General features: G+C 44.2%; 1 protein-coding gene across 1 annotated transcript; it reads left to right on the plus strand.

Moving 5' to 3' along the window:
• Window positions 1-553: 553 nt before the first annotated feature.
• LOC128491379 (integumentary mucin B.1-like) lies at window positions 554-21936 on the plus strand. Its single transcript, XM_053463703.1, has 5 exons — window positions 554-794; window positions 1249-1286; window positions 19773-19883; window positions 21429-21468; window positions 21809-21936. Exons 1-5 carry the CDS (start codon window positions 554-556, stop codon window positions 21934-21936), a joined length of 558 nt encoding a protein of 185 aa, XP_053319678.1.
• The last annotated feature ends 4085 nt before the right edge of the window (window positions 21937-26021 follow it).

Raw genomic sequence — 26021 nt, forward strand, 5'->3', positions numbered from 1 at the left:
TATACCACAGATCAATTGATGCTCCTCCATCCACCTGTAACCACACAATTCTCACAAGGGTATTCTTGTAGCTAGATTGGATTTCTGAGTTAGATAGTAGATGCACAAGAATCAATCCCTTGGAATATATAAAACACAAATATATTTTAACAAATCTCCACTTTGTTTTAGTCTTAAATATTTAAACTAGTTATAAAATACCTGAAATGTTCAACTTATGTTATAGTGTCATTGTTAGCGTTAAACGTGCTCTTACTATTTAATAGATCCATTCTTATAAATTGTACATTTTAACAGTATGCTGTGGACCATCTGGAGGTATATTATATGTAAGTATTTTATACTTTAATTTGATTAACATTTAGCTCTCATTTTAACCCCTAACAGTGGTCGCTCTTCTGTGATATGCTGTAAATCACAGCAATCACATGACATTGGCACGCTCAGGCATTTCCTCTGTTGTGAGGCACTTGATCACCAGAGTACACTTTACCCATATACCTTTCCATGCCATGTTTTAGTAGGCTTTAAAGCTCATTGATTTCATGACAGCATGGAACATCATGAAGGTGCAAACGACAAACCACAAAATATATTTCTAATGGTTGTGCTTTGTGTGCAGCATGGTGATATGTGGTCTATAGGCTGTGAAGTTTGCAAATGTAATGGAAAAACAGGACAGATGGAGTGTTTTCCGTATCCATGTGAGCAAGACATAGCCTGTAACGAAAATGAAAGAATAGTATTCGACAAGCCATCTTTAAATTCAGGAAAATCATGTTGTGGACACTGTGGTATGTATCCAAATTATAATTATGTTTTAATGAGCAGCACATATTTTGTGTAAGAACCATTATTGCCTCAGAATACATTCATTTTATCTTAAACAGACAGGAGACATGGTTAGAATCTAGTTTAAAAGACTCTGCTTTACAGAGGAACTCCCACCATGTTTGTTATTAGATTTAAAAAAAAAAAAAATATATATATATATACATGCTGAATACATTTTTATATATACACACCTATTTTTTCCCTCTATTATTATGGATATTTGGCAAACATTTTCTGTTAACATAAGATAAAAATAATGTAACCATACAAAAGATACATGTGTACTATACAATAGATATAATCATGGAATAACATATGTTTATGTTTAAATTAATTAAAGGAATCACTAAAACATTAATTTGCACAATAAACCCTCACTATGGATATATTTTAATAACATTTTTCTTTTAACAGTGCCAGTGACCTGTCGATTTAATCACACAGAGTATGAGGTAACACATTTAGATGTACTAGGACTTTCAATATAATTTATAAAGCAGATAGTGTCTCAATTTATACAGTTAAACATTTAACCCCTTCTGTTTTTGAAATTGTATACTATTCATGACAATTATTTAATGAAACAAATAATTACATTTTTGATTCATCAAATTAAATAATTTCACGTAAACACTTCAGTTTGTCAAATGATCAAATCGTGAGACCCACGAAAAAGCCAACAACTTACTCAATAAGCATTAACAACCTATGTCTATAACCAAAAAGTATTCTAGAAATACATAAAATGAGCACAGATAGGTATAAATGTCGCCTCAAATCCTTGTTACTTTAGAATTCTTGGTGGTAATATGCAAAATTGAAAGTAAAACATAAAAAATGAAAAAACTAAAGGCTGTAGAAAAAATTAAGCATTTCCCCCTTCTCAGCCATCATTTGTGTAGGACAACGGGCGCATTCATTTAAGCTTTTGAAAACATAAGGAAAGATATTATTATTCTTCCACATGTTTTGCTTGTTTACTTGATGACAAAGCCATTAAAATAATTATGTAAGTTACATTATATATATATCTATATATATATATATATATACATACAGTAGGGCAAAAAAGTATTTAGTCAGCTACCAATTGGGCAAGTTCTCCCACTTACAAAGATGAGAGAGAGGCCTGTAATTTTCACCATAGGTACACTTCAACTATGAGAGACAGAATGGGGAGAAAGAATACAGGAAATCACATTGTAGGATTTCTAATGAATTCATTAGTAAATTCCTCGGTAAAATAAGTATTTGGTCACCTACAAACAAGCAAGATATCTGGCTCTCACAGACCTGTAACATCTTCTTTAAGAGTCTCCTCTGTCCTCCACTCGTTCCCTGTATTAATGGCACCTGTTTGAACTTGTTATCAGTATAAAAGACACCTGTCCACAACCTCAAACAGTCACACTCCAAACCCACTATGGCCAAAACCAAAGAGCTGTCAAAGGACACCAGAAACAAAATTGTAGACCTGCACCAGGCTGGGAAGACTGAATCTGCAATAGGCAAGCAGATTGGTGTGAAGAAATCAACTGTGGGAGCAATTATTCGAAAATGGAAGACATACAGGACCACTGATAATCTCCCTCAATCTGGGGCTCCACGCAAGATCTCACCCCGTGGTGTCAAAATGATCACAAGAACGGTGACCAAAAATCCCAGAACCACACGGGGGGACCTAGTGAATGACCTGCAGAGAGCTGGGACCAAAGTAACAAAGGCTACCATCAGTAACACACTACGCCGCCAGGGACTCAAATCGTGCAGTGCCAGACGTGTCCCCCTGCTTAAGCCAGTACATGTCTGGGCCCATCTGAAGTTTGCTAGAGAGCATTAGGATGATCCAGAAGAGGATTGGGCGAATGTCATATGGTCAGATGAAACCAAGGTAGAACTTTTTGGTAGAAACTCAACTCGTCGTGTTTGGAGGAGAAAGAATGCTGAGTTGCATCCAAAGAACACCATACCTACGGTGAAGCATGGGGTTGGAAACATCATGCTTTGGGGCTGTTTTTCTGCAAAGGGACCAGGACGACTAATCCGTGTAAAGGAAAGAATGAATGGGGCCATGTATCGTGAGATTTTGAGTGAAAACCTCCTTCCATCAGCAAGGGCATTGAAGATGCCTGGATCTTTCAGCATGACAATGATCCCAAACACATCGCCCGGGCAACGAAGGAGTGGCTTCGTAAGAAGCATTTCAAGGTCCTGCAGTGGCTTAGCCAGTCTCCAGATCTCAACCCCATAGAAAACCTTTGGAGGGAGTTGAAAGTCCGTGTTGCCCAGCGACAGCCCCAAAACATCACTGCTCTAGATCTGCATGGAGGAATGGTCCAAAATACCAGCAACAGTGTGTGTGAAAACCTTGTGAAGACTTACAGAAAACGTTTAACCTCTGTCATTGCCAACAAAGGGTATATAACAAAGTATTGATATTACCTTTTGTTATTGACCAAATACTTATTTTCCACCATAATTTGCAAATAAATTCTTTAAAAATCAGACAATGTGATTTATGGACTTTGTTGTCTCATTCTGTCTCTCATAGTTGAAGTGTACCTATGGTGAAAATTACAGGCCTCTCTCATCTTTGTGGGAGTGGGAGAAATTGCACAATTGGTGGCTGACTAAATACTTTTTTGCCCCACCGTATATATATATATATATATATATATATTTATATACACCGATCAGCCATAACATAATGACCACTGACAGGTCAATAACACTGACAATCTTGTTCTCGTGGCACCTGTCAGTTAGTGGAATGTATTAGGCAGCAAGTGAACATTTCCTCCTCAAAGCTGATGTGTTAGAAGCAGGAAAATTGGCAAGCACAAGTACCTGGGGGACTTTGACAAGGGCCAAATTGTGATGGCTAGACAACTCAGTCAGAGCATCTCCAAAATTGCAGCTTTTGTGGAGTGTTCCCGCTCTGCAGTGGTCAGTACCAATCAAAAGTGGTCCAAGGAAGGAAAAGCAGTGAACCTGCGACAAGGTCATGAGCAGTCATGTCTCATTGATGCATGTGAGGGGTGAAGACTGGCCCGCGTGGTCAAATTGCGTATGAGGCTGCTTAGCAGAAGCGAGGGTGCCCATGCTGACCCCTGTCCCCTGCTGAAAGCGCCTGCAATGGGCACGTGAGCATAAGAACTGGACCACACAGCAATGGAAGAAGGTGGTATGGTCTGATGAATCATGTTTTCTTTTACATCACGTGGATGGCCGGGTGCGTCTGTTGCTTATGTAACCCTTTTTTTTACCTTGCTCCGCTGTCAGGCTGGTAGTTACAAATTTCAGTGACGCTGGTGACAGGAAACCTGAGCCTCCGCAATTGCTGGGAGATCGGGACATCTTCTTTCTTTATGCAGTGCCTCCACTCAGTGATTTGTACTATGTTGAGTAGGGGAACCCACCCACTGAGAAATGGCCCCTTTCACACAAGAAAATAACACACACAACTAAAATGCAAATTATTTATAGACTATATTGAAATAAACAGGTATTATAATATAAAGACCCAGCTGCTGTGCCTATTCAGTTCAGTTCTAGCAGTGGGTGAACAGTCCTGAGAATATATATATATATTTAACACAGATAACTGCCAACACCCGCTCCCCCACCCCAAATGTAGGTGTTCTTCCCACCCAGATGTCCCATTGTTCGTGCACTGTTGGGGCCCTTGATGCAGGTAGCGCTACCCGGGGAGAAAAGTATATATATGTTGATATATATTAGTTAAGTACCTCTCCTTAGTGTCTTCAGGCAGCTCTGGGATGTTGCCCCTTTAACCTCCTGGCTGAGAGTATAACTGTCTTCCCACACAGATGTCTGTCTGCAGCTCTGCTTTCACCTCACTGGTACAGGATGCAGGACTTGGACGCTCTGGGTACTTGCAGTCTCTCACTCTCACTCAGGAACATACAGCACCATGCTGTATTCTCTGCACACTTCTACTTCAACTTCAGTGTACTGCTTGGATGTCAGCAGTACACACACTAAAGGCAACAGGTTTACTTCAGGCTTGCTTACAGGGAGGGCAGTCTGTCTCTCTTCCTTCTTCACTCCCCTGCTTAGCTCTGCTCTTCCAGAAGTTTCTTCCTAGACCCTCTCCTCTGATAGGCTGAGAAACATTCCCTAGCTTAGGCAAACTGACATATGTCCCATTGAGATACTGATTGGCTCAGAGGAGACAAGTAACCTGGTGCTGGAAGGAAAGGTCAGTATCCATGACAACCCAGCTGTAATGTTATTAAACAAAATAACTGCACTGGGTTACACCCTCCACCTCGAAAAAAAAATATCCTGCCTCCCACTGGCAGGAACAGAACATCTTAACAAAGTATAAAACAGTAAAACACAACATGGTGCGTGATACACGAACAGCGACTTAGAACAGTAAAGCACTCTCACCAAGAATTTCGGTTAGAGCGTGCAACACATTTATCAATTTATTGTACATGGGTTGGGATTGAAAGTAGGTGGGTTCCCCAATGTTGTCATATGTTAGAAACCTCGGTGGCCTTCTATTTCTCCTGCTGCGACCCAGATTCCTCTGAGGAAGTCCTCTGGTATCTTCAGCACAAGGTCTTCCCCTTGCACTGTTGGGGAGGGGTCCAGTCGCTTGAGGCTCTGGTTCTCCCATAGTACTTAAGTCTCTTTCAGAGGAACCTGGGACAAAGCTAGGGCTTTCAGGATTCAGACAATTTGGAGGAGAATCGTGGACAGAAGGTTGGGGTAAAGTCCACCAGTCTTGTTCACAGCCAGATTCAGCAGCTCCTCTGCTAACAGGAACAACTCCACTAGAACCTTCTCCAGGGTCAATTGTTGATGGAGGTTGCATACTAGGGCCCTCATTTCCATTACTCTGACTATTTTCAGGAAAAGCCACAGGTAATAAGTGATTCCTGTGCCATGCCTTTATCCGGCCTTCAGGCCCCTTGATTCTGTACACGGGAATCCCTGGGATCTTGGAAACAACTTCAAACAAGATGTCTTTCCAACGGTCAGCCAACTTGTGTTTTCCTGGAATGCCTAAATTTCTCAGTAGGACTTTGTCTCCAGGCTGAATGTCCTTATAACGTACTTTAGTATCATACCTTTGCTTGTTATCTTCATTCAGCTTGGCTGTGGCCTGCTCAGCCAACCCATAAGCCTTTTGTAAGTTCTCCTTTAATTGCCTGACATATCGGTAGTGAGATCCATGGTTCATTCCATCTGAGGACACTCCCAGACGGATGTCAATGGGCAATCTTGCTTCTCTTCCAAACATCAAAAAATATGGGGAGAAGCCAGTGGATTCATGCCGTGTACAATTGTATGCATGAACCATCGCTTCTACATGCCGACTCCAGGACCTTTTCTCACAATCTTTAAGTGTCCCTAACATATTAAGCAGCGTTCGGTTGAACCTCTCAGGAAGAGCATCTCCCTCAGGGTGGTATGGGGTCGTTCTAGACTTTTCAATCTGAAGTAGCTTCAACATCTCATGAATAAGCTTACTTTCAAAATCTCTACCTTGATCGGAGTGCAGCCGGTTTGGGAACCCATAATGTACAAAGAACTTTTGCCATAATACTTTAGCAACAGTGGCAGCTTTCTGATCTTTTGTTGGGTATGCTTGGGCGTACCTGGTGAAATGATCAGTAATCACCAAAACATTGCTGGTGCCAGTAGAATCGGCTTCTATGCAGAGAAAATCCATGCAGACTAAATCCATGGGGCCCGAACTCCTAAGGTGGCCCATGGGTGCAGCTCTGGTAGGTAGGGTCTTCCTCTGGATGCATCTTCTGCACCTCCGGCAATACAGCTCTACAGATTCTCTCATTCCAGGCCAGTAGAAGCGATCTCGTATCAACCCAAAGGTTTTGTCTACTCCTAAGTGGCCATGGTGGTCATGAAGAGACCTCAGGACCATCCCTCTATACCTTTGAGGTAGGACTAATTGTTTCCTGCCAGGATGATCATGGTATTGTATAATACGATACAGGAGTTTATTTTCAATATGGAATCGACGCCACTCCTTCTTAAACTGTTGTTGTAGCTCAGCGGGTAAATCATTCAAAAGCTTAAGATTATTAGTCTTCACAGCTCTTAACAAACGACCAACTACAGGATCTTGGTTCTGGGCTTTTTGCTTTTCCTCTATTCGAATCATGGACCACAGGGGAATTTTGGCTGGAAGGCACATAGCCTCTGGAATGGCTTCAGGCGTACAGCTGAGAGAGTCTATACACCGCAACTCTGAGAAATTTACCCACTCATTTTCCACTGTTGAGGTTTGGCAAAGGGCTCTGACTCCTGGGCCAGGGATCTCAACCCACTCCTCTTCATCTTTCACTGCAGGCAATCCAGGTCGTCTAGATAGAGCATCAGCCCCCACATTCGTTGGTCCTGCCTTGTATTTCAATGAAAACTCATAATTGGATAACGCAGCTAACCACCGATGACCTGTAGCATCCAACTTGGCTGTAGTCAAAATGTAAGTGAGAGGATTGTTGTCAGTTCGCACCTCAAACTTAACACCATACAAGTAATCATGCAACTTCTCCACAATAGCCCACTTAAGGGCAAGGAACTCTAATTTATGTACTGGATAATTCTTCTCACTTCCGGTTAAACTCCGACTGATATAGGCCACTGGCCTAAGCCCTTCAGGATATGGTTGGTGTAGGACACCCCCAAGTCCTTCCAAACTCGCATCCACGTGTAAAACATATGGCTTGTCAGGATCAGCATAAGCTAGAACGGGCGCCTCAGTCATCTTCTGTTTAAGAAGCTGAAAAGCCTCTTCACACTCTGAAGTCCACTTTTCCCCAATAGGGTCTTTGGGGTGACGAATTTTGCGCCCCTTTTTAACAGGTTCCACTTGCAGAAGATTGTGGAGACTTCGGGCTATCTTGGAGTAGCCTTCCACAAAACGCCGGTAATAGCCACAAAATCCCAAGAAAGAACGCAACTCCTCAATGTTACTTGGTTTGGGCCAGTTAACAACTGCTTCAATTTTGGCAGGGTCTGTGGCCACTCCTTCAGCGGATACGATGTGTCCAACATATGTAACTGAATTCTGAGCAAATTTGCACTTATCTAATGAAAGTTTGAGACCTTCAGCCTGTAAACGATCTAACACTTTCAGCAGCCGCTTTTCATGCTCTTCGGGATTCTTTCCAAATACAATTATGTCATCCAGGTAGACCAGACACTCCCTTGGATTCAGATCCCCTAATGTCTTCTCCATTAGTCGTTGAAAAGTGGCTGGAGCTCCGGTTACACCTTGTGGCATACGGGTAAATTGGAAAAACCCCAAGGGACAAATGAATGCAGTCTTCTGCTGATCTTCTTCTCTCATAGGCACTTGATAGTATCCAGACCGTAGATCTAAGACACTAAACCACTTGCTCCCGGTTAAGGCATTCAGGAGGTCTTCTATCCTTGGCAGTGTATACTGATCAAGGATAGTTCTCTTATTCAATGTGCGATAATCAATGCACAGGCGCACTGAACCATTCTTCTTTCTCACCACGACTATGGGAGAAGCATACTGACTTCTGGACTCACAAATAATTCCAGCCTCTTCCATTTCTTGAAGTATGTTTCTCACATCTTCAATATCTCGAGGAGCAATTCGTCGGGATCTCTCACGAAAGGGAGCAGGATCATTCAGCCTAATGCTATGCTGGGCACTTTTGGCACAGCCCACATCCATATCTCCTGTAGAGAAGGCCCCTTCTCGGGATCTAAGAGCCTTCAACAGTCTCTCTGTCCATTCTGGGGATAGGTGGGACCCATCCAGATTGAACTTTAGGTCTCTGGAAGAATTTTCTTCACAATTTACTGTCAGCATCGTGAGAGGGGTTATCTCTTCCAGAAGGTGGATAACTCCCAACTGCTGACAATGATCTATACAAATATCAGTAGCAGATCGATTGAAGACAGTTACTGCAAATATGTCGATCTTCTGACTTCTCCAGTCTTTCACTTCTGGCATAATAGTCCAACCTTTAATGGAGTCTTCCTCAGGAAGGGATTCCAGGCAGAACTGACAATCCCCAGAAAACATACCTTCTCCCAAGACTGCAACAGCTGTAACAGACTTAATTTCTCCAGGCTTTAGAGAAACAGGTTGGGGGCCCCAATAATGAAACTGTCCAGTTTGGGTCTCAAGAGCCAATTTATGACATTCTTGTCTCAGAGCTGGTTCTAGTTCTTCCATCCTTTTCATATAGACATCTCCCACTTCCTTAAGGTAGGTTTGCAACAGACCTCGAACCATGTGAGTGTTCGTCCCAAGTATAATGGGAATACCAGGCCGACCTAGGTTTGGACACACTAAGGCTTCAACATCCATAGGATACACCATTCCAGTGTCCAGCTGAGGAATCACAATCTGCACCTTGACGACTCCTTCGACAGGATAAGCCTGGGAACTCAACCCCCACAACTTGACATCATCTGCTGGCAAGATAGGTAAATGGCTTAGATGCTCATCGTAGAATGGACGGAAAATTATAGTTACTTGGGAGCCTGTGTCCAGCAATGCTGAGGCATGAATCCCTTCAACCATAAGAGATATGAGAGACTTTGGGCCTATCCTAATATCTGTAGACAGTTCATCATTACTTTTACTAGGTAGCTTTTTCCTTTGCTTCCTTTGCTTCTTCTTCCTCTGATATTTAAGCTCTGCAGGACTCTGTTCAATAGTTAGGACTTCTACATTAGCAGAACCAGCCTTAAGAGGGCATTTACTTAGCAGATGTCCCTTTTGTCCACAGTTGAAACACTTAAATTCTCTCCTCATCTCGGGCTGTGGCCACGCTCTAGGAGTCTTCTCTGAGTCTTTGGGTTGAGCATCCACTTTCTTTTCCTTGAACTCAGTTTTCCGTTCTTCCTTTCCAGAGGCTTTGGTGTCAATTCCCTTTTGGCTAGCTGCATAGGAGAATTCCTTCTCAATGGCTTTAGCCTCCTTTATTAGATCTGGAAAGCTAAGGGGACCTCTAGATCGCAACAGAGCAGTTAAGGACATAACTCTATTATCCTGTGAACGAGTCCCTCTAAGTACTTGTTTTCTTCTGTATGCATCAATTTCACCTCGAGAAATTATCTTCTTTTCAAACAGCTTACCTAATATCAACTCTAAGCGAACCAAATAAGCAGGGAGTTTCTCCTTTTCTTTCTGGATGGTATTATAGTACTGAGTACGTAGTTCATCCTCTGTATCATCATCTCCATAGACTTCATTCAACACCTCAATAATATCATTGGCTGTTGAGTCAGGGTATAGCAAGAGATGATGTCTCACTAATTCCAATGCTGGAGTTTTCAAACCTTCAATGATTCGTTGACGTTTAACATTCTCAACACAGGTCCACTCTTCTAACATCTGGACTGCATTACTTTTCCAGGTAGAGAAATCCTCCTCACCTGTGGGCACAGGCATAACACCGGAAAAGGTTTTCAACTTCCTGTAGTGCTGTTCATGAGATGCTTGTACAACACTTTTAGACAGCTGAGCCAGTACTTCAGTTAAGGATGGACTTGTCTCATTTCTCTGAGTAACAGGGGTGGTATGATACTTCTTTCGAGATCTGTCTCGCGTGGGCAGCTTAAGATGCTTCCTTACAGTTTCACAACCGCTCTCACTGTCACTATGGATTTCGGTATCAGAGTCGGGGCTGAAAATGTTGTCATTGTCCCCATCGTTGACTTCACCGTCATCGTCGCTATTTTCATAAGCGTAAATCAAAGGACTGCCAGGTATATGTGTCCCTGGCAACTGTATACACATAGGACCATCTTCCTTGTTCAGAGGTCCATAGCCTCTTACTAGAGCCACAGCCAATCCTGCTGTTTCATCCTTCCGGGTCTGTACTAGACGAAAATGCTCTAATCCTTGTATCTGTCGAATGGCATCATCAAAACTTTTTCTTTTTAATGCAAGAGGTATATTGCATATAGCCACAGCCTGGTTAGGTGGAATAGATTTTCGCAGTGCCCATTCCCGAACTTCTAGGGAGTTGGGGTACGAAATGCTACTAATAACTCTATTAACGTCCCAACTCATCTCAGCAGTGCCTCCATCTGTAACCCTTTTTTTTTTTTTTTTTTTTTCTCAATTCTCAGTTTATTGAAATAGAAAAAAAATACCATTGACACACATATCATAAAGAGCACATACCAGGAGCAGTATTCAATGGAATGGTACAGAGTGCCAAAAATGCAGTACATTACTCATCAGGCACAATCAGAACAATAGGACATATAAACAATCTGTACATGGGTTATTGGTAAAGCACACACAAAAAAAAAAACAATCCCTCAGAGCACTGCCAAGGGAAGGCGCAATAAATGGCGCGACCTGAGAAATTGAGTAGCTCGATACCGAGCCGAAACTTACAGAGAACCAAACATTAACAAAAAAAAATAATAAAAAATAATAAAAAATAATAAAAAAAAATAAAAAAAGTGGATGTAATGTCGTAAAAACTGAGAGTACAGCAGGCTGCAGAGGTACACAGTAGCAAAAGAGATATAGGTAACGGCGAAAGACCATACAGGTCATACAGTACAGAGTCACGAGGTAGGTCAAGGAGGATCCAGGACCGGCGGAGAACCAGGAAGACCCGGCAGAACCCTCTGAAAGGTAGGTGACTTAAGGAACTCCCTCCACGGCAACCACTTCAGGCCATTCTTATACCCCAAACCCCTAGAGGACGACACTAGATCCTCCATATGGCAGAGAAAGTTAACCCGTTTCAACCAGGCGCCGAGTGGGGGAGAGACAGGCTGCTTCCAACACCCAGGGATGGTAGCCCTAGCGGCATTAAGGAGCTGAATGGTCAGGGAGCGTTTGAAGGACCCCAGACTCGACCGCGTGTGGTGGAGGACAGCACCCTCAGGGGTGAGGTGGAAATCAGGGTCCGCAACCTCCCGAATCACTGCCGCAACAGCGAGCCAAAAAGGCCTGACCAGGGGACAATCCCACCATATATGGAGATAAGAGCCAATACCAGAACCACATCTCCAACAGCATGGCGGGACGTGGGGCAAAAAGTTATGTAGGTCTGCTGGGACCCGATACCACCTAGAAAGCAATTTGTATGAGGACTCTTGAAGCCTGGAGGAGATAGCCCCTTTATGGGTGAGAAGGGCAATCTTTTCCCAGTCAGCATCGTCGAACGAGAGACTCAAGTCCCTTTCCCATAGGCTGAAAAAATAAGGTTTAGTCTGTGAGCGGTGCGTCAAATACAGATTGTACATGGTAGATAAAAGATGGGCATGGCGACCCTCATCAGCACAAATAATCTCAAACGGGGAGTAAGGGGCGGCAGGGTCAAAGGCCGGAGAAAACGTTGTGAGAAAATGCTTGATTTGGTGGAGGAGGAATTGCAGGTGAAAAGGCACCGGGATGACCTGCGCCAGGGAGGAAGCTGACCGTAACGAATTGTCAAGAAACAAATGATGGAGTCGTAGTACCTTCGTCCCAGCAGGCAAGAATCGCCGAATGACACTGCTACCCATTCCTGTGGGGAAGGCAGGGTTGGAGGAGACAGGATAAAGGGGACTCGGGGACCTCAGCCAACCCATACGTATCAAATGGGTCCGGAGGACACGCAAAGTGGGCATAAGCGTCGGGTGATTGGGTATCAACGGACGGCGGTGCTGATCCTCCAGCCAGGGGACGGCTGCAATCTCGGCCACAAAGGAGGAGTCTTCAATGCAAACCCACTGCTTAGACGTGCCCGCCGTCCACTCCACCACCCTACGAGCATGGGAGGCTATCCAATACCCCTCAATGTCCGGGAGGCCCAGACCGCCACGATCCTTCGGGCGGACCAGGTAATTAAAAGCTAATCTGGGGGGGTGTCCCGACCACACATACTTGGTAAAAGCCCTGCGCCAAGCCTTCAAATACGACCTAGGGAGGTAAACGGGGAGGGTTTGAACCAGATATAAAAACCTTGGGAGAATGTTCATTTTCAGAACACCCACCCGGCCAAACCAGGAGATATGCGGGAAAGACCAGCGACGTAAATCAGTGATAACCGATGACAGAAGCGGGTCAAAATTAACCCTAACCAAGGAGGAGAGGTCAGCAGGGATATGGACACCGAGGTAAGTCAGGCACTTATCCACCCATCTAAAGGGGAAACGTGATTGAATAGCAGCCTTTATGGAAGGAGGTATATGGGACCCCAAAATCTCCGACTTCTGAATATTTATTTTGTACTGGGAGACCGCGTGGAATCGCTGGAGCTCAGCCGTGACATGCGTGAGGGACTTCAGGGGGTCAGAGAGCATACAAAGCATATCATCTGCGAAGATGGAAAGCTTGTATTCAACCCCAGCTACCGAGAGGCCGGCTATATTACGATTGGAACGGAGGGCGTTAGCCAAGGGCTCTAACATGAGTATAAACAGTAAGGGTGACAGGGGGCAACCCTGTCGCGTGCCATTCGTCAACAGAAAGCGTTCCGAAAGAACACCATTAACCCTCACACAAGCCGAAGGTAAGGTATATAAGGCCCTCACCTGATGGAGAAAGCGAGGGCCGAGCCCCAACCCCTCCAACACCCTAAACAGGAAGGCCCACGAAACTCTGTCGAAGGCCTTCTCCGCATCAAAGGAGACCAGGAGGAAAGGGGCACGTCGTGACTGAGCTACCGCTAAGAGATCAAGCACCTTAATGGTGTTGTCTCTGGCCTCCCGCCCGGGGACAAAGCCTACCTGATCACCATGTATCAGGCCCGGAATGAGTGGAGAAAGCCTGAGAGCCAAGACTTTTGCAAGGACCTTGAGATCAGTGTTGATCAGCGAGATCGGGCGGTAACTGCCGCACAGTTCAGAGTCCTTGCCAGGCTTGGGTATCACCGTAATGTGAGCCGCATTGGAGTGGGGGTCAAGTCGACCTCCAACAGCCAGCGAGTTGAAGAGGGTGACCATGTGTGGACCCAAAACTGAGAAGAATTTCCTGTAATATAAGGGAGTAAAACCGTCCGGTCCCGGACTCTTCCCCTGTAGGAATGACTTAAGGGCCTCCTCTATCTCCTCCAGGCTAATGGGAGAATTAATGTCCTCTCTCTGTATATCAGTGATGCGCTTGCGGAGGTGTCGAGCCAAATAGGTATCCATAAGCGAAGCAGTAGCCGCATCGGGTTCAAGGCCCGGGGAAATATTGTACAGCTCACGGTAGTAATCCACAAAGCACGCGGCTATATCTTTAGTCGTGTGGTGAAGGGCACCCCTAGAATCTCTAACCTTGGGGATATACGTGGCCACCCTCTTAGCACGCAGGGCACGCGCAAGTAGTTTCCCAGGCCTATCGCCTAGCTCATAAAAATGTTTCCTCGCGAGAAGGAAATTCCTCCGCGTTTTGGAGTCTAGGAGGGTCGCAAGTTGAGATCGCAGTGCCTGAAGCTGCTCCAAGACCTCTGCAGATAGCGAGAGCTTGTGTTGAAGCTCAAGTTCCGCTATGCGGCACGACAAAGAAGAGACCTCGGCCCGAGCAAGTCTCTTAAGGTGGGAGCCCAACTTAACAAGGTGTCCCCTAATGACGGCCTTATGGGCCTCCCAGACCATCGAGATAGGGGCATCCGGAAGCACGTTCTCCTCAAAAAAATGTTGGAGGTGTGATGTGAGGTCAGGAAGAAAGGTAGGGGTCTCTATCAGATTTTCATTAAGGCGCCAACACCAAGCCCTAGGCGGAAGCAGGGGAAGACGCAATGTCATATGAACCGGGGCATGGTCACTGATAGTTTGAGAGCCAATGTCAGCCGAATGGAGGTAGGAGAGATGATGGTGGGAAAGGAACAATGCATCAATACGGGTATACCGATTGTGGGGAGGGGAGAAAAAAGTGTAGTCACGCGCGGAAGGGTGGAGAGCCCGCCATGCATCCACCAACTGAGTCAGGAGGAGCAGCCGCTTGACCCGCTTAATTTTGACAAATGAAATATGGGAAGTCCCCACAGAGCAGTCGAGCCTGGGGTCCAGGACCATATTAAGATCTCCCCCAAAGATAGTTAAGCCCTCCTGAAAGTCTGCTAATTTAGAAAGGAATTTAACCAGGAAGGGAACCTGGTCCTTATTAGGAGCATACACAGTAGCTAGTGAGACTTTATGCATCCCCAGAAAACCCTTGACTATTAAACCTCTGCCCTCCTCATCCCTCCAGACGTCAAGGAGCCGGAAGGGGAGAGACTTATGTAACAGTATGGCTACACCCTTCGTCTTAGACTGCGGGGAGCTAGAGAAAAATGCTGACTGGAAATAGCGATCACGGAAGTTGAATTCCTTAGAGCGTATAAAATGTGTCTCCTGCAAGAAGGCAATCTTGGTCCGAAAAGAGTGTAATACATACAACAGTCGGGACCTCTGCTGCGGTTTATTTAAACCCCTCACATTGAGGGAAGTACATTTAAGTAGTGTATCAGACATACGGTTCTAATAGGCAGGAGGAAAGCAGCAATACACATAGTACGAGTACATCCACAGAAACACAGTGAACAGAACCATGAACCATAAAAATAAAACCAAGTGGGGCAAACAGGTGCCCGATGTAAACACATCGAATCGTGAGCCAAGCGACCATGCCAGTGGTCGAGACCCTAAGACCTAGCCCCGTAGGGCAAGGTGGGTAGGCTCTGGTGGGGTAACGTGGAAAAAGAAGTGTAAAGTGGTGAAATGAAGGAAAGCAATAAAGAGACAGAAGAGAGGTAAATAACGCGGTGCAGGAGCACCCTCTCCGTAAGTAAAAAGAGAGAAGACAGAAAACCACGGAAAAGAGAAAAAAGAAGGAACACAAGGTAGGACAATGCATGTGTGTGACGGTGAAGATCATGTAATATAGATAGAGATAGATATAACCCCCTGGACAGAGAGTGGACGAGTGCCTGGAAACCCTCGGCCATAACGTGTGGTGTGATGTGCAACTCTATATGAGGACATACATCCCCGTGGGTATGGAGAAGAAATCCCCAAGAGCACGGTGGAGGGAATAAAAGAGAAAAAAGAAAATAAAACAGGTATGTCTGTGTGGTGCATGAGTTGTCTGGCTAGGTTGCAGTCGATGAGTGAGAGATGCACAGATACATGAAGTACAAATCAAGATCAGGCAACATAACCCATAACCCTGCATCCAAAGCGACGTACAATAAAAAGGTGCAAAATAAGAACAATACTAAAGTAAAAGTGCGACAGCACAGTTAAATAGAAGCGCGGATGCGAGAGAGGCTCGGAGGCAAAAACCGGCAGGTGAAAAGCATACCGAGCACTCACACCTGTAAACGAGAAAAAGAAAAAAAAAAAAAAAAAAAGAAAATTGAAGGCAAATAAAAAGTCACCTTAAACGTACAACATAGTCCACTCGAAGCAAGACATCTGTAGTCATCCTATAACGAAGAGCCGACTGACATCCAGGGGGTGTCGATAGAGATGATGGGAAAACCTAGGTGGCTGGCAACTTCTGGCGCTTGTTGCGACGAGGCCTGGGGGACCAATCCGTAGCAGGATCACGGAGCGGAGCTAATATCGGGCAGGTGGCTTCCCAATCCGGGATAACCAGGTGCGGCAGGTGAAGATCTTGCAGGAAGCGGGGGACATCGGCAGCCTGCCGAAGCACAAAAGTGTCGCCGTCCCGTCGGGCGATAAGGGCAAAGGGGAACCCCCATTGGTAGGGGATGGAGGCCTCCCTGAGAGCGGTAGTAAGGGGCTTGAGAACGCGCCGGGTCTGCAGCGTAGTTGGGGACAGGTCTGGGAAGATAGAGATGGGATTACCATCCCAGGTGAGACTCACCCGCATTCTACAGGCTTTCAGGATACTCTCCTTTAGGGGGAAGTCCTGGAGGCGGCAGATGATATCCCTTGGAGGACTGTTAGCGTCGCCCCTGGACCGCAATGCTCGGTGCGCCCTGTCAAAAAGGATCTGGGTATCAGCAGGCCTTTGCAGGGCGTCATTGAAGATATTTTGGAGCGTGAGTGTGATGTCAGGTGGAAGAACCGATTCAGGAACTCCCCGCACGCGTAGGTTATTCCGACGACCTCGGTTATCGAGGTCCTCAATCTTGCGGGCGAGAAGCCGGAGTGTAGTGGTCTGGTCCGACATCTGAGAGGTGACAGTATCAACCGTAGTGACGATCTTAGCATTGTCATGCTCAACAGCGGCCACGCGGTCGCCCAATTGTTGCACGTCCGCTTTAATTTCAGCCAGAGTGTCACGTATGCCCTGCGTAGCCTTCTCTATCAAAGGAATCATCTCCGATTTCGTAGGGAGACGACGCAGAGCGTCTTGCAGAGCGAGTTCGTGAAGCGGCGGGTCAATACAGGAGTCTTCGGCTCCCTCCTCATGGGAACTGGCGGGTGACGGCGCCATCTTGGGGAATGAGTCCCGAGAATCTTGATCCTGGGCCGCGTGGAAAAACGCACGCACCGAGGTGGTAGGTTGCTTATCCCTACTCCCCTGTGGTTTCGGGGTCCCGGGAAGCTTGGTGTGCTTGCCCATGGTAGCATAAAACGTGGTTTTTTAAACAATACGGAGAGGGTCCTGCAGAGCTCAAGGCTTAGGCAGCCATCTTGGTCGGCTGGTAACCACGCCCCCTGTAACCCTTTTTTTTTACCTTGCTCCGCTGTCAGGCTGGTAGTTACAAATTTCAGTGACGCTGGTGACAGGAAACCTGAGCCTCCGCAATTGCTGGGAGATCGGGACATCTTCTTTCTTTATGCAGTGCCTCCACTCAGTGATTTGTACTATGTTGAGTAGGGGAACCCACCCACTGAGAAATGGCCCCTTTCACACAAGAAAATAACACACACAACTAAAATGCAAATTATTTATAGACTATATTGAAATAAACAGGTATTATAATATAAAGACCCAGCTGCTGTGCCTATTCAGTTCAGTTCTAGCAGTGGGTGAACAGTCCTGAGAATATATATATATATTTAACACAGATAACTGCCAACACCCGCTCCCCCACCCCAAATGTAGGTGTTCTTCCCACCCAGATGTCCCATTGTTCGTGCACTGTTGGGGCCCTTGATGCAGGTAGCGCTACCCGGGGAGAAAAGTATATATATGTTGATATATATTAGTTAAGTACCTCTCCTTAGTGTCTTCAGGCAGCTCTGGGATGTTGCCCCTTTAACCTCCTGGCTGAGAGTATAACTGTCTTCCCACACAGATGTCTGTCTGCAGCTCTGCTTTCACCTCACTGGTACAGGATGCAGGACTTGGACGCTCTGGGTACTTGCAGTCTCTCACTCTCACTCAGGAACATACAGCACCATGCTGTATTCTCTGCACACTTCTACTTCAACTTCAGTGTACTGCTTGGATGTCAGCAGTACACACACTAAAGGCAACAGGTTTACTTCAGGCTTGCTTACAGGGAGGGCAGTCTGTCTCTCTTCCTTCTTCACTCCCCTGCTTAGCTCTGCTCTTCCAGAAGTTTCTTCCTAGACCCTCTCCTCTGATAGGCTGAGAAACATTCCCTAGCTTAGGCAAACTGACATATGTCCCATTGAGATACTGATTGGCTCAGAGGAGACAAGTAACCTGGTGCTGGAAGGAAAGGTCAGTATCCATGACAACCCAGCTGTAATGTTATTAAACAAAATAACTGCACTGGGTTACACTTACATGAACTCATGGCACCAGGATGCATCCATGGTTGCCCCACCTCACAACTTACAGGACTTAAAGGATCTGCTGCTAACGTCTTGGTGCCTCTCAGGACCAGGGCCAGCAGGTCGGGTAGGAGCCCAGTTGCAGGGGATATCTGAGGCTCTGTCTGTACTCCAAGATGTATATCGACAGACACGTAAGTACAGACAAGAGATAACAGTCTCAAACCAGGCGGATATACAAGAATAGATTGTATTGATGAACATGAACAGGACTGGTATATACAGTGGAGTAAAGCTTAAACAGGATTCAGTTAATCGTAACACATGGAGTAGAAAACCCACTGGGAGGGCAGATGGCAGGAAGCCCACTGGCAGGGGAACTTTAGCAAAGGCAGGGGAACTGTAGCAAAGGCAGGGCACATGGCTTGGAAGCCCTCAGGCTGAACACACGGCTTGGAAGCCCTCAGGCAGGGCTCATGGCTTGGACGCCCTCAGGCAGGGCACATGGTTTGGAAGCCCTCAGGCAGGGCACATGGCTTGGAAGCCCTCAGGCAGGGCACACGGCTTGAAAGCCCTCAGGCAGGGCTTCCAAGAGAGAAGGGTGGCCACTAATGATTTCAAATAGTTATTGCATGGTCCTGGCAGGCAGGGTGGACCCTGACAGTGCCAGATACCACAGCACACCTGTAGAGGTCTAGCATAGTGTTTTCCTAGTTTGTGGTTACTTACGCTTCTGTTGCTTGGCAATCACCACTACATTTTGTGATTGATATCATTCCCGAGCAGTGCTTGTGTTTTTGGAGATCATGCTGTATTTTTATTAAACACATGGCAACTTACAGGACTTAATGGATCTGTTGCTAACATTTTGGTACCAGATACCACAGAAAACCTTCAGACATCTAGTGGAGTCCATGTCTCTATGGGTCAGGGCTGTTTAGGTGGAAAAAGGGGAACCTACACAATATTAGGCAGGTGATCATAATGTTATGACTGATCGGTATATATGGATTAGAAAAAAGTTATATTACTGCACAAAGAGGTTATAAATATTGATTTAAATACTTAAAAAAGATGAAATTGATGGATACATCTGCTTATTAGTGGTTGTTTTGTCAGCTGAACTACATTATTTTGTAGCTCAGCATTAAAAAAAAATTGACTAAAACTGTGATACATTTTATACATGGAAAAACATATTGTAGCCCATTATACTTGCAGTTTTAAATAACTATTTCCAACATTACATTTTATACTTAGAACAAAGATTGTTTTTTTTAATAGATTTCTAATACTCAACCTTTTCATTTTTTTAGGTTGGAGCTACTTTTAGAGATCCAGCTTATCCATGTGTATCATATTCCTGTGAGCTATCTGGTTTGTCAGTGACTGTTAACACATGCCCAAATCAATTAACTTGTTCAGAGGTATAGTATGAATTTATCTTTCGAAAGGCCCAGGGCTTTTTTTTTCCACTATAGAGCAGCAGCAATTTTCTTGTGTTTACTATGTTCATCCACAATGCCCCTCTTACTCAATTTATGTACCCACACAATTTTACAGGTATATAAGTTGTACACAGCTAGAGCAAATGAGAAAAACTACCCAAAATTTGTTAATGAAATTGCACTATTTTAGGTGCAATTAGAATTAGAATTACCCTATATGCAGAATATTTTAATCTATTTTGACCATTATAGGGCACATTATAGTTGCACATCCCTTTTTAAAACTCTGTTTTACTATAAACTCTAGCTACTTCAATAGCAACTTCATAAAACTATGTATTACTGAAAGAGAACCCAAGGCATTTTAGTAGGGCCATTTTATCTCCAATCTCTTCCAGACAACTTTATTTTTCACAAAGATATTGCATGTTGTTTTTCATTTCTTGGTCAGGAAATAAGACTGTAAAAAATATTTTATGTTCAGTGGTATCTTCCATTGTATTCAAATTACCCCATATTTTTTTCTAAAAAGAAGTCAGCTAAGCATATTTTTGTATATTGACATTTTTTGTTGTTATTATTAGGAGCGTTGTAGGGGATGGGAGAGGGTTTAAAAAAAAAAAATACTATGTGATTTCTGTTTTACTTTATTATTTTTTATTACATGAATTTTACTTTTTTGCACTGTTCTCTAGTGTACAATGTATAAAGATCCCCATTTTCCTCTATTAGCACTGGGGAACCGCTGGGATGTTACTGGTAACACCACTTGTTAGGGCTCCCTAGCACAGCAATCAGGAGGTTCCCCTGTGGTGTTCCCCTCTACAGCAATCATTAGAATCCTATTGGGAGCCCTCGGATCATTGTGTGCAGCCAAATGACGGCTAGTGGCAGTAGTTAGTTCAGACAGAGCATCTGAAACAACTAATGCTACATACAATGTGGGCATCATACCAAAGAGACTTGAAATGCCTACCTTTTCTGCACAGCATCACAGGGGTTAACGGGAGCGGAAAGCCGTAGGTTAGCGCGAGGGTTAAAGGTCCGTGCGAGCGACTCTATTGGTCGCCGGTAGGGGCCTCCTCTGCCATCAACCAATTGGGCCACTCTAATGGACCTTTAACTCCTGTTCCCTCCCCAGGCCAAGTTTCGTTGTTCGGAGTTAAAGGTCGGTGCAAGCGACTCTATTGGTCGCGGGTGAGTTACATGGGAGATCTCCAAAACCAGCCTATAGAAGACTGACACGACGAGGAGCCAGACTGCCCAGTGGAACAATTTTCCCCCTGGTTATGCAGCAGATGACCTGCTGAATACTAAAACACCATTGTCTATAGTCATGCAGTAGTGTGTCAGGAGTGTGACAATCTGGAATGCAAGGAGGAAACCTAGCTTCATAGATCCAATAAAATTTTTTACAACTACCCATTATCTATCTATCTATCTCTCTATATATCTATCATCTATATCTTTCGCATAGATACATGTGTGTATGTAAAAAAAAAATTTCAATGCCTTCATTTTTAGGACAGAAGAAGCTATGATGAAAATGGATGTTGCTATACTTGTAAGTATGTGCTTGCTTATCAATGTACATTTGGGTGCTGCAAGCTGAAGCACCACCACCACAGAGGTCAACTAACGTTCCCAGAACGGGCCTTAGCTGTCTGTGTTTGAAAAATTAGGACTAGTTTGGAGGGCAATTGCCCCTTACCCACTAGGCTTGTTGTCAGGCAAATGCATATGTAGAATTTACATATATTTTTTTTAAAAAAGGCCACTCGGCTATGAGATGTGCATATAATGGCTGAAGTATCCCTATAATAAGGACTACACTATGCCTTTTGGTACAGTGTTTTCTACAAAACCTGCATGTTTCACCCTTCTGTTTCTTTTCATTTGTGCAGGTGACACCAAATGTAAACCATCCCCTTCTTTAATAAAAATACAGCATGATCTCCAAGAACACAAGAACTGCTCGGGAATGATATCAATCACAAAATGTAGTGGTGATTGCCAAGCAACAGAAGTGTAAGTAACCACACACTAGAAAAGCACTACTCTAGACCTCTAAAGGTGTGCTTTGGTATCTGGCACCAAGTCCTGTAATTTGCGAGGTGGGGCCACCATGGATGGATCCTGGTGCCATGAGTTCTGCAGGTAAGAAACACACATGCACCCGGCCATCCACATGATTCATCAAACCAGACAACCTTCTTCCATTGCTCCGCGGTCCAATTATTATGCTCATGTGCCCATTGTTGGCATTTTTGGCAGTAGACAGGGGTCAGCATGGGCACCCTGACTGATCTGCGGCTTAGGCAACAAACTGCGATGCACTGTGTTTTAACACCTTTCTATCACAACCAGCATTAACTCTTGGATTTCACCACACGGGCCAGCCTTCACCTCTCACATGCATCAATGAGCCCTTTGACCCTCCATGACCATGTTGCCGATTTACCGCTTTTCCTTTCTTAGACCACTTTTGATAGATACTGACCACTGCATATGACGTCATATGCCGTCATATGCCGGCATTCAGCGTGAAGCGCCGGCACCCGAGACAAACGCCTCACGCTCCCAACACTGCACTCTGGGCAGCGCGGCGGCGGCAGCAGCGGGGAGCAGAGGCATCCTGGATTTCTGTCAGTCAGGGGGGCCCAAGAGTTGCCGAGCGGTCGTTTTCAGCAACCGCTCGGCACCCCTTGGGCCCCCCCCTGACTGGCAGAACTCCAGGGCCCGGTCGCAGTCGCGACCCCTGCGACCCCGGTAGTTCCGCCACTGCATTTACATTAACAGTTAGGGTATAAGTTCTTACTATACATGGGCAATATGTGAATTTTAATTCCTAGCGCTCAGGTTGCATTCAGGTCTAAAGAACAACAGTTTTACTTATAATTCCATCCCTTATCTATATTTAACCAAGTTGGATACATGAGAGATTATCCTAGACTCGTGCATTCATTTTAATTCATTTGTACAAATGTCTTAAAACTTGAAAGGGCTCAAATGAAACAAACAAAATTAAGGGTGGAGGTTGTCCCTGATGTGGAAGTGCTCCAAGAAGTCCGGGTAGCACAGTGGATTATTAGAAGAAGCGGATCACCAGAGAATAAAGAAGAATCAAAAGGCGTAAAACAGGAAGAAAAGGAGGGATATGGGGTGGAGAACAAGAAGACGTGCAGTAGAGACACTGAGAAGATAGGGAGACATTTTAAGAGAGTGTGTGAATGAGAGAGAGAGAAAGAACATGACAGAGAGTGAGTGGCAACAAATGTTTTGTTTCAGAATAAAAAAAGACCTGAATTATGTTTGAATGGAAAGGGCAGGATTAAAATTCATTGTCTGAAATCCATTGTATGCCCATAATACGTTTCATGAATACAAAAATTCTTGTAATTATTTGACATATGATATAATAACTTTACTTTTTTTACAGATACGATGAAAATCTTTATGGAATGGAGACTGATTGCTTTTGTTGTAAAGAAGAAAAATACGAAACAAGGACTGTTAAGTTAGACTGTACTGATAATATTACAATGCCATACACATACAAATATATAACAGGGTGTAAGTGCGTGCAATGTATTACCACATATTGATTATCATGTACCTCTCTGTTATAGCTGTAAACAATGTTCATGGCATGGTCTAAAAATTAATTTAGCTGTCTACAGAACAAATAATGCTTCATATACCCTTACTACATGAAATTAGCACCATGGACTTAATTACATGGGGCTTTTACTATTATTCTTCCTTATATATAAAAATAAAATATATTTACAATGCTTGCAATCTGTGTGTGTTATATTATTATTATTATTATTATGATTATTATTATTATTCATATGTGAAGAACATGAGTGGAAAAAAAAAACACAAAAAAATACCACCACAAATTTTGACAAAGGCTGGTGGTAAAATTATTGCATTGAAAGGGTTTAAATACTGGCATCTGAAATACCCTGGGGTGTCTAGTTTTCAAAAATATATGATTTGAAGAGGTAAATTGAACTGATCAGCTTCAAAGATGTCCCAAATAGGACATGGTTGCAGACAATATGTCAAAGCTCCATGTTAGAAAATGCGCACTTCCCAAATGTGGTATGTGGGGTGTTGTTTGACATATACTAGAATCTATAAATTTAAGCCTGAAGTACAATTTGTGTCAAAAAATATTAAATAAATTATGACCACAAACTTTGGCAAAGGCTGATGGTAGAATCTTGTGCATGGAATGGGTTTAAATACCAGCATTTGAAATAACTTGGGCTGTCTAGTTTTTAAAAATATATGGATTGATGGGGTAAATTGAAATAGCTAGCTTCAAAGGTGCCCCACTTAGGACATGGGGGCAGTAGGACCAGATGTCAAAGTTCCAAGTTAAAAAATGCAAACTTCCCAATTGTGGCATTTTACCTTCCAAATAACCCTACAAGCCCAAGCATAGGGGTATCCCAATACCCAATACCAATAAGAAAAGAGGCACCCATAAAAGGACACAACACCTCCCCCACCAAAAATTCAAATCAGACAATCCAGCTCCACTGCACGCGCAGTGCAAAGAATAAAGCAAAGTGCATAATGAGGGTTAAGAGAAACAAAAAAGTGCCATTCAGGCTGCAGCCCTTCAGCTGGCAACATAAATATGTTCTATACCTCTATCCAACCTAATGCTAACACACATTCTAACACACATACCTGTATATAAACAATCACACAAACTCTAAACCTTAACGTACACACTCACTCAAACATACATGCTTCCTCACTCCAGATGTTGTCCAGACACATTTTTAAAAGCCTTTCATACACTGCAAGCAGTGGTGCTTTTACCACGGGGTCACATAACACCACATTGCATGACCCCGCCATTGACTTTTTCTTTTTGCTTCTTCAAAAGAGCTTGGACAGAATATCTAGAAACCCCAGTGTGACAGAGACCCATACTCGGACTGAGTATCTCCACTGTAGAAATCCTCCTTGCTGTGAATGCTCAGTTGCTCAACAGTTAATCCTCTATAATTCTCCTCCAGAGCACAAGTCAAGACTTGGTGTAGGGGTAAAACAGAACAAGAGTTTATTGAGGACAGCAAATAATGTATACACAAAACATAATAGGATTAGTAGTATAATCTCATCAAACCAGCAATGCCCACCCAACTAAAAGTCACTATTTCATGGTGATCCCAAGGGAGAGGCATCAATCCTGGGGTACCAATGTATGGTATGTTTCAAAAAGCATCAGGAAAAGTCAGCGTCGTATCCTGGCCAGAGTTCCATAGCCGCGGCTGGGTAAACCCCGGTCCTAAAGATTGGTGATAAAACCAAAGTTCCCAAATGAGCTCCCTCTCTGCAACCACTACTGAGCTTAAGAGCGACATGGTGGGACAACAGGTGTCAGTAGCAATTGAGTTCAAATTGTCGGCGGGCCACAGTTCCTAGCCACCGCACAGTTCCATGAACTCATGGCTAGCTCCTGTTCAGGCACCAAGCAAAGGGACAGTGTAATCCGACTAGCACAAGGGGCACACAAGGTCTGTGAGCCTTTAATGCTAGGGAAAGTCGGTGAAAATACTCCTTTGTAAAACACAGGGATTGAGGTGCAATACATGAAAACAGGAATGGGGCCAAAATAACACATTGGAAAAACAGATGGGCTGTCACACCCTGTCTGTCTTGAAATTTCTGCTTGAGAGAGACCTTGATGATTGGGTTTTGTTGCTGTGGTTTTGCCAGGGTTTATGGCTTTTGACATTAAACTGTCTTTAGCCACCGCACCTTGTTAGTAAGTTTGGCTGTTCCTCACAATATTACAGTTTTTTTTAAAGAAAAAGGTTCCCCCAGTGTAAGGATGGTCAAAGATTAGCAGCAGCAGTAGTAGTAGAGTACTGAGCTTGGGCAGACAGACACCGTCAGATTATAAACTCAGGCCTCATATAACACAATATCATAGAAAATTTGAAAAAAGGTTCCCCCAGAGTAAGGACAGTCAAAGTGGTGCAACAGCAGCAGTAGTAGTAGAACACTGGGCCTGGGCAGGCAGACACTGGCAGATTATAGGAACATGCAGCCCCATGGAGCCGTACTGAATTTCCACAATAGTATAGA

Source organism: Spea bombifrons, chromosome 4, assembly GCF_027358695.1.
Source record: "Spea bombifrons isolate aSpeBom1 chromosome 4, aSpeBom1.2.pri, whole genome shotgun sequence".
NCBI classification, from domain to species: Eukaryota; Metazoa; Chordata; class Amphibia; order Anura; family Pelobatidae; genus Spea; species Spea bombifrons.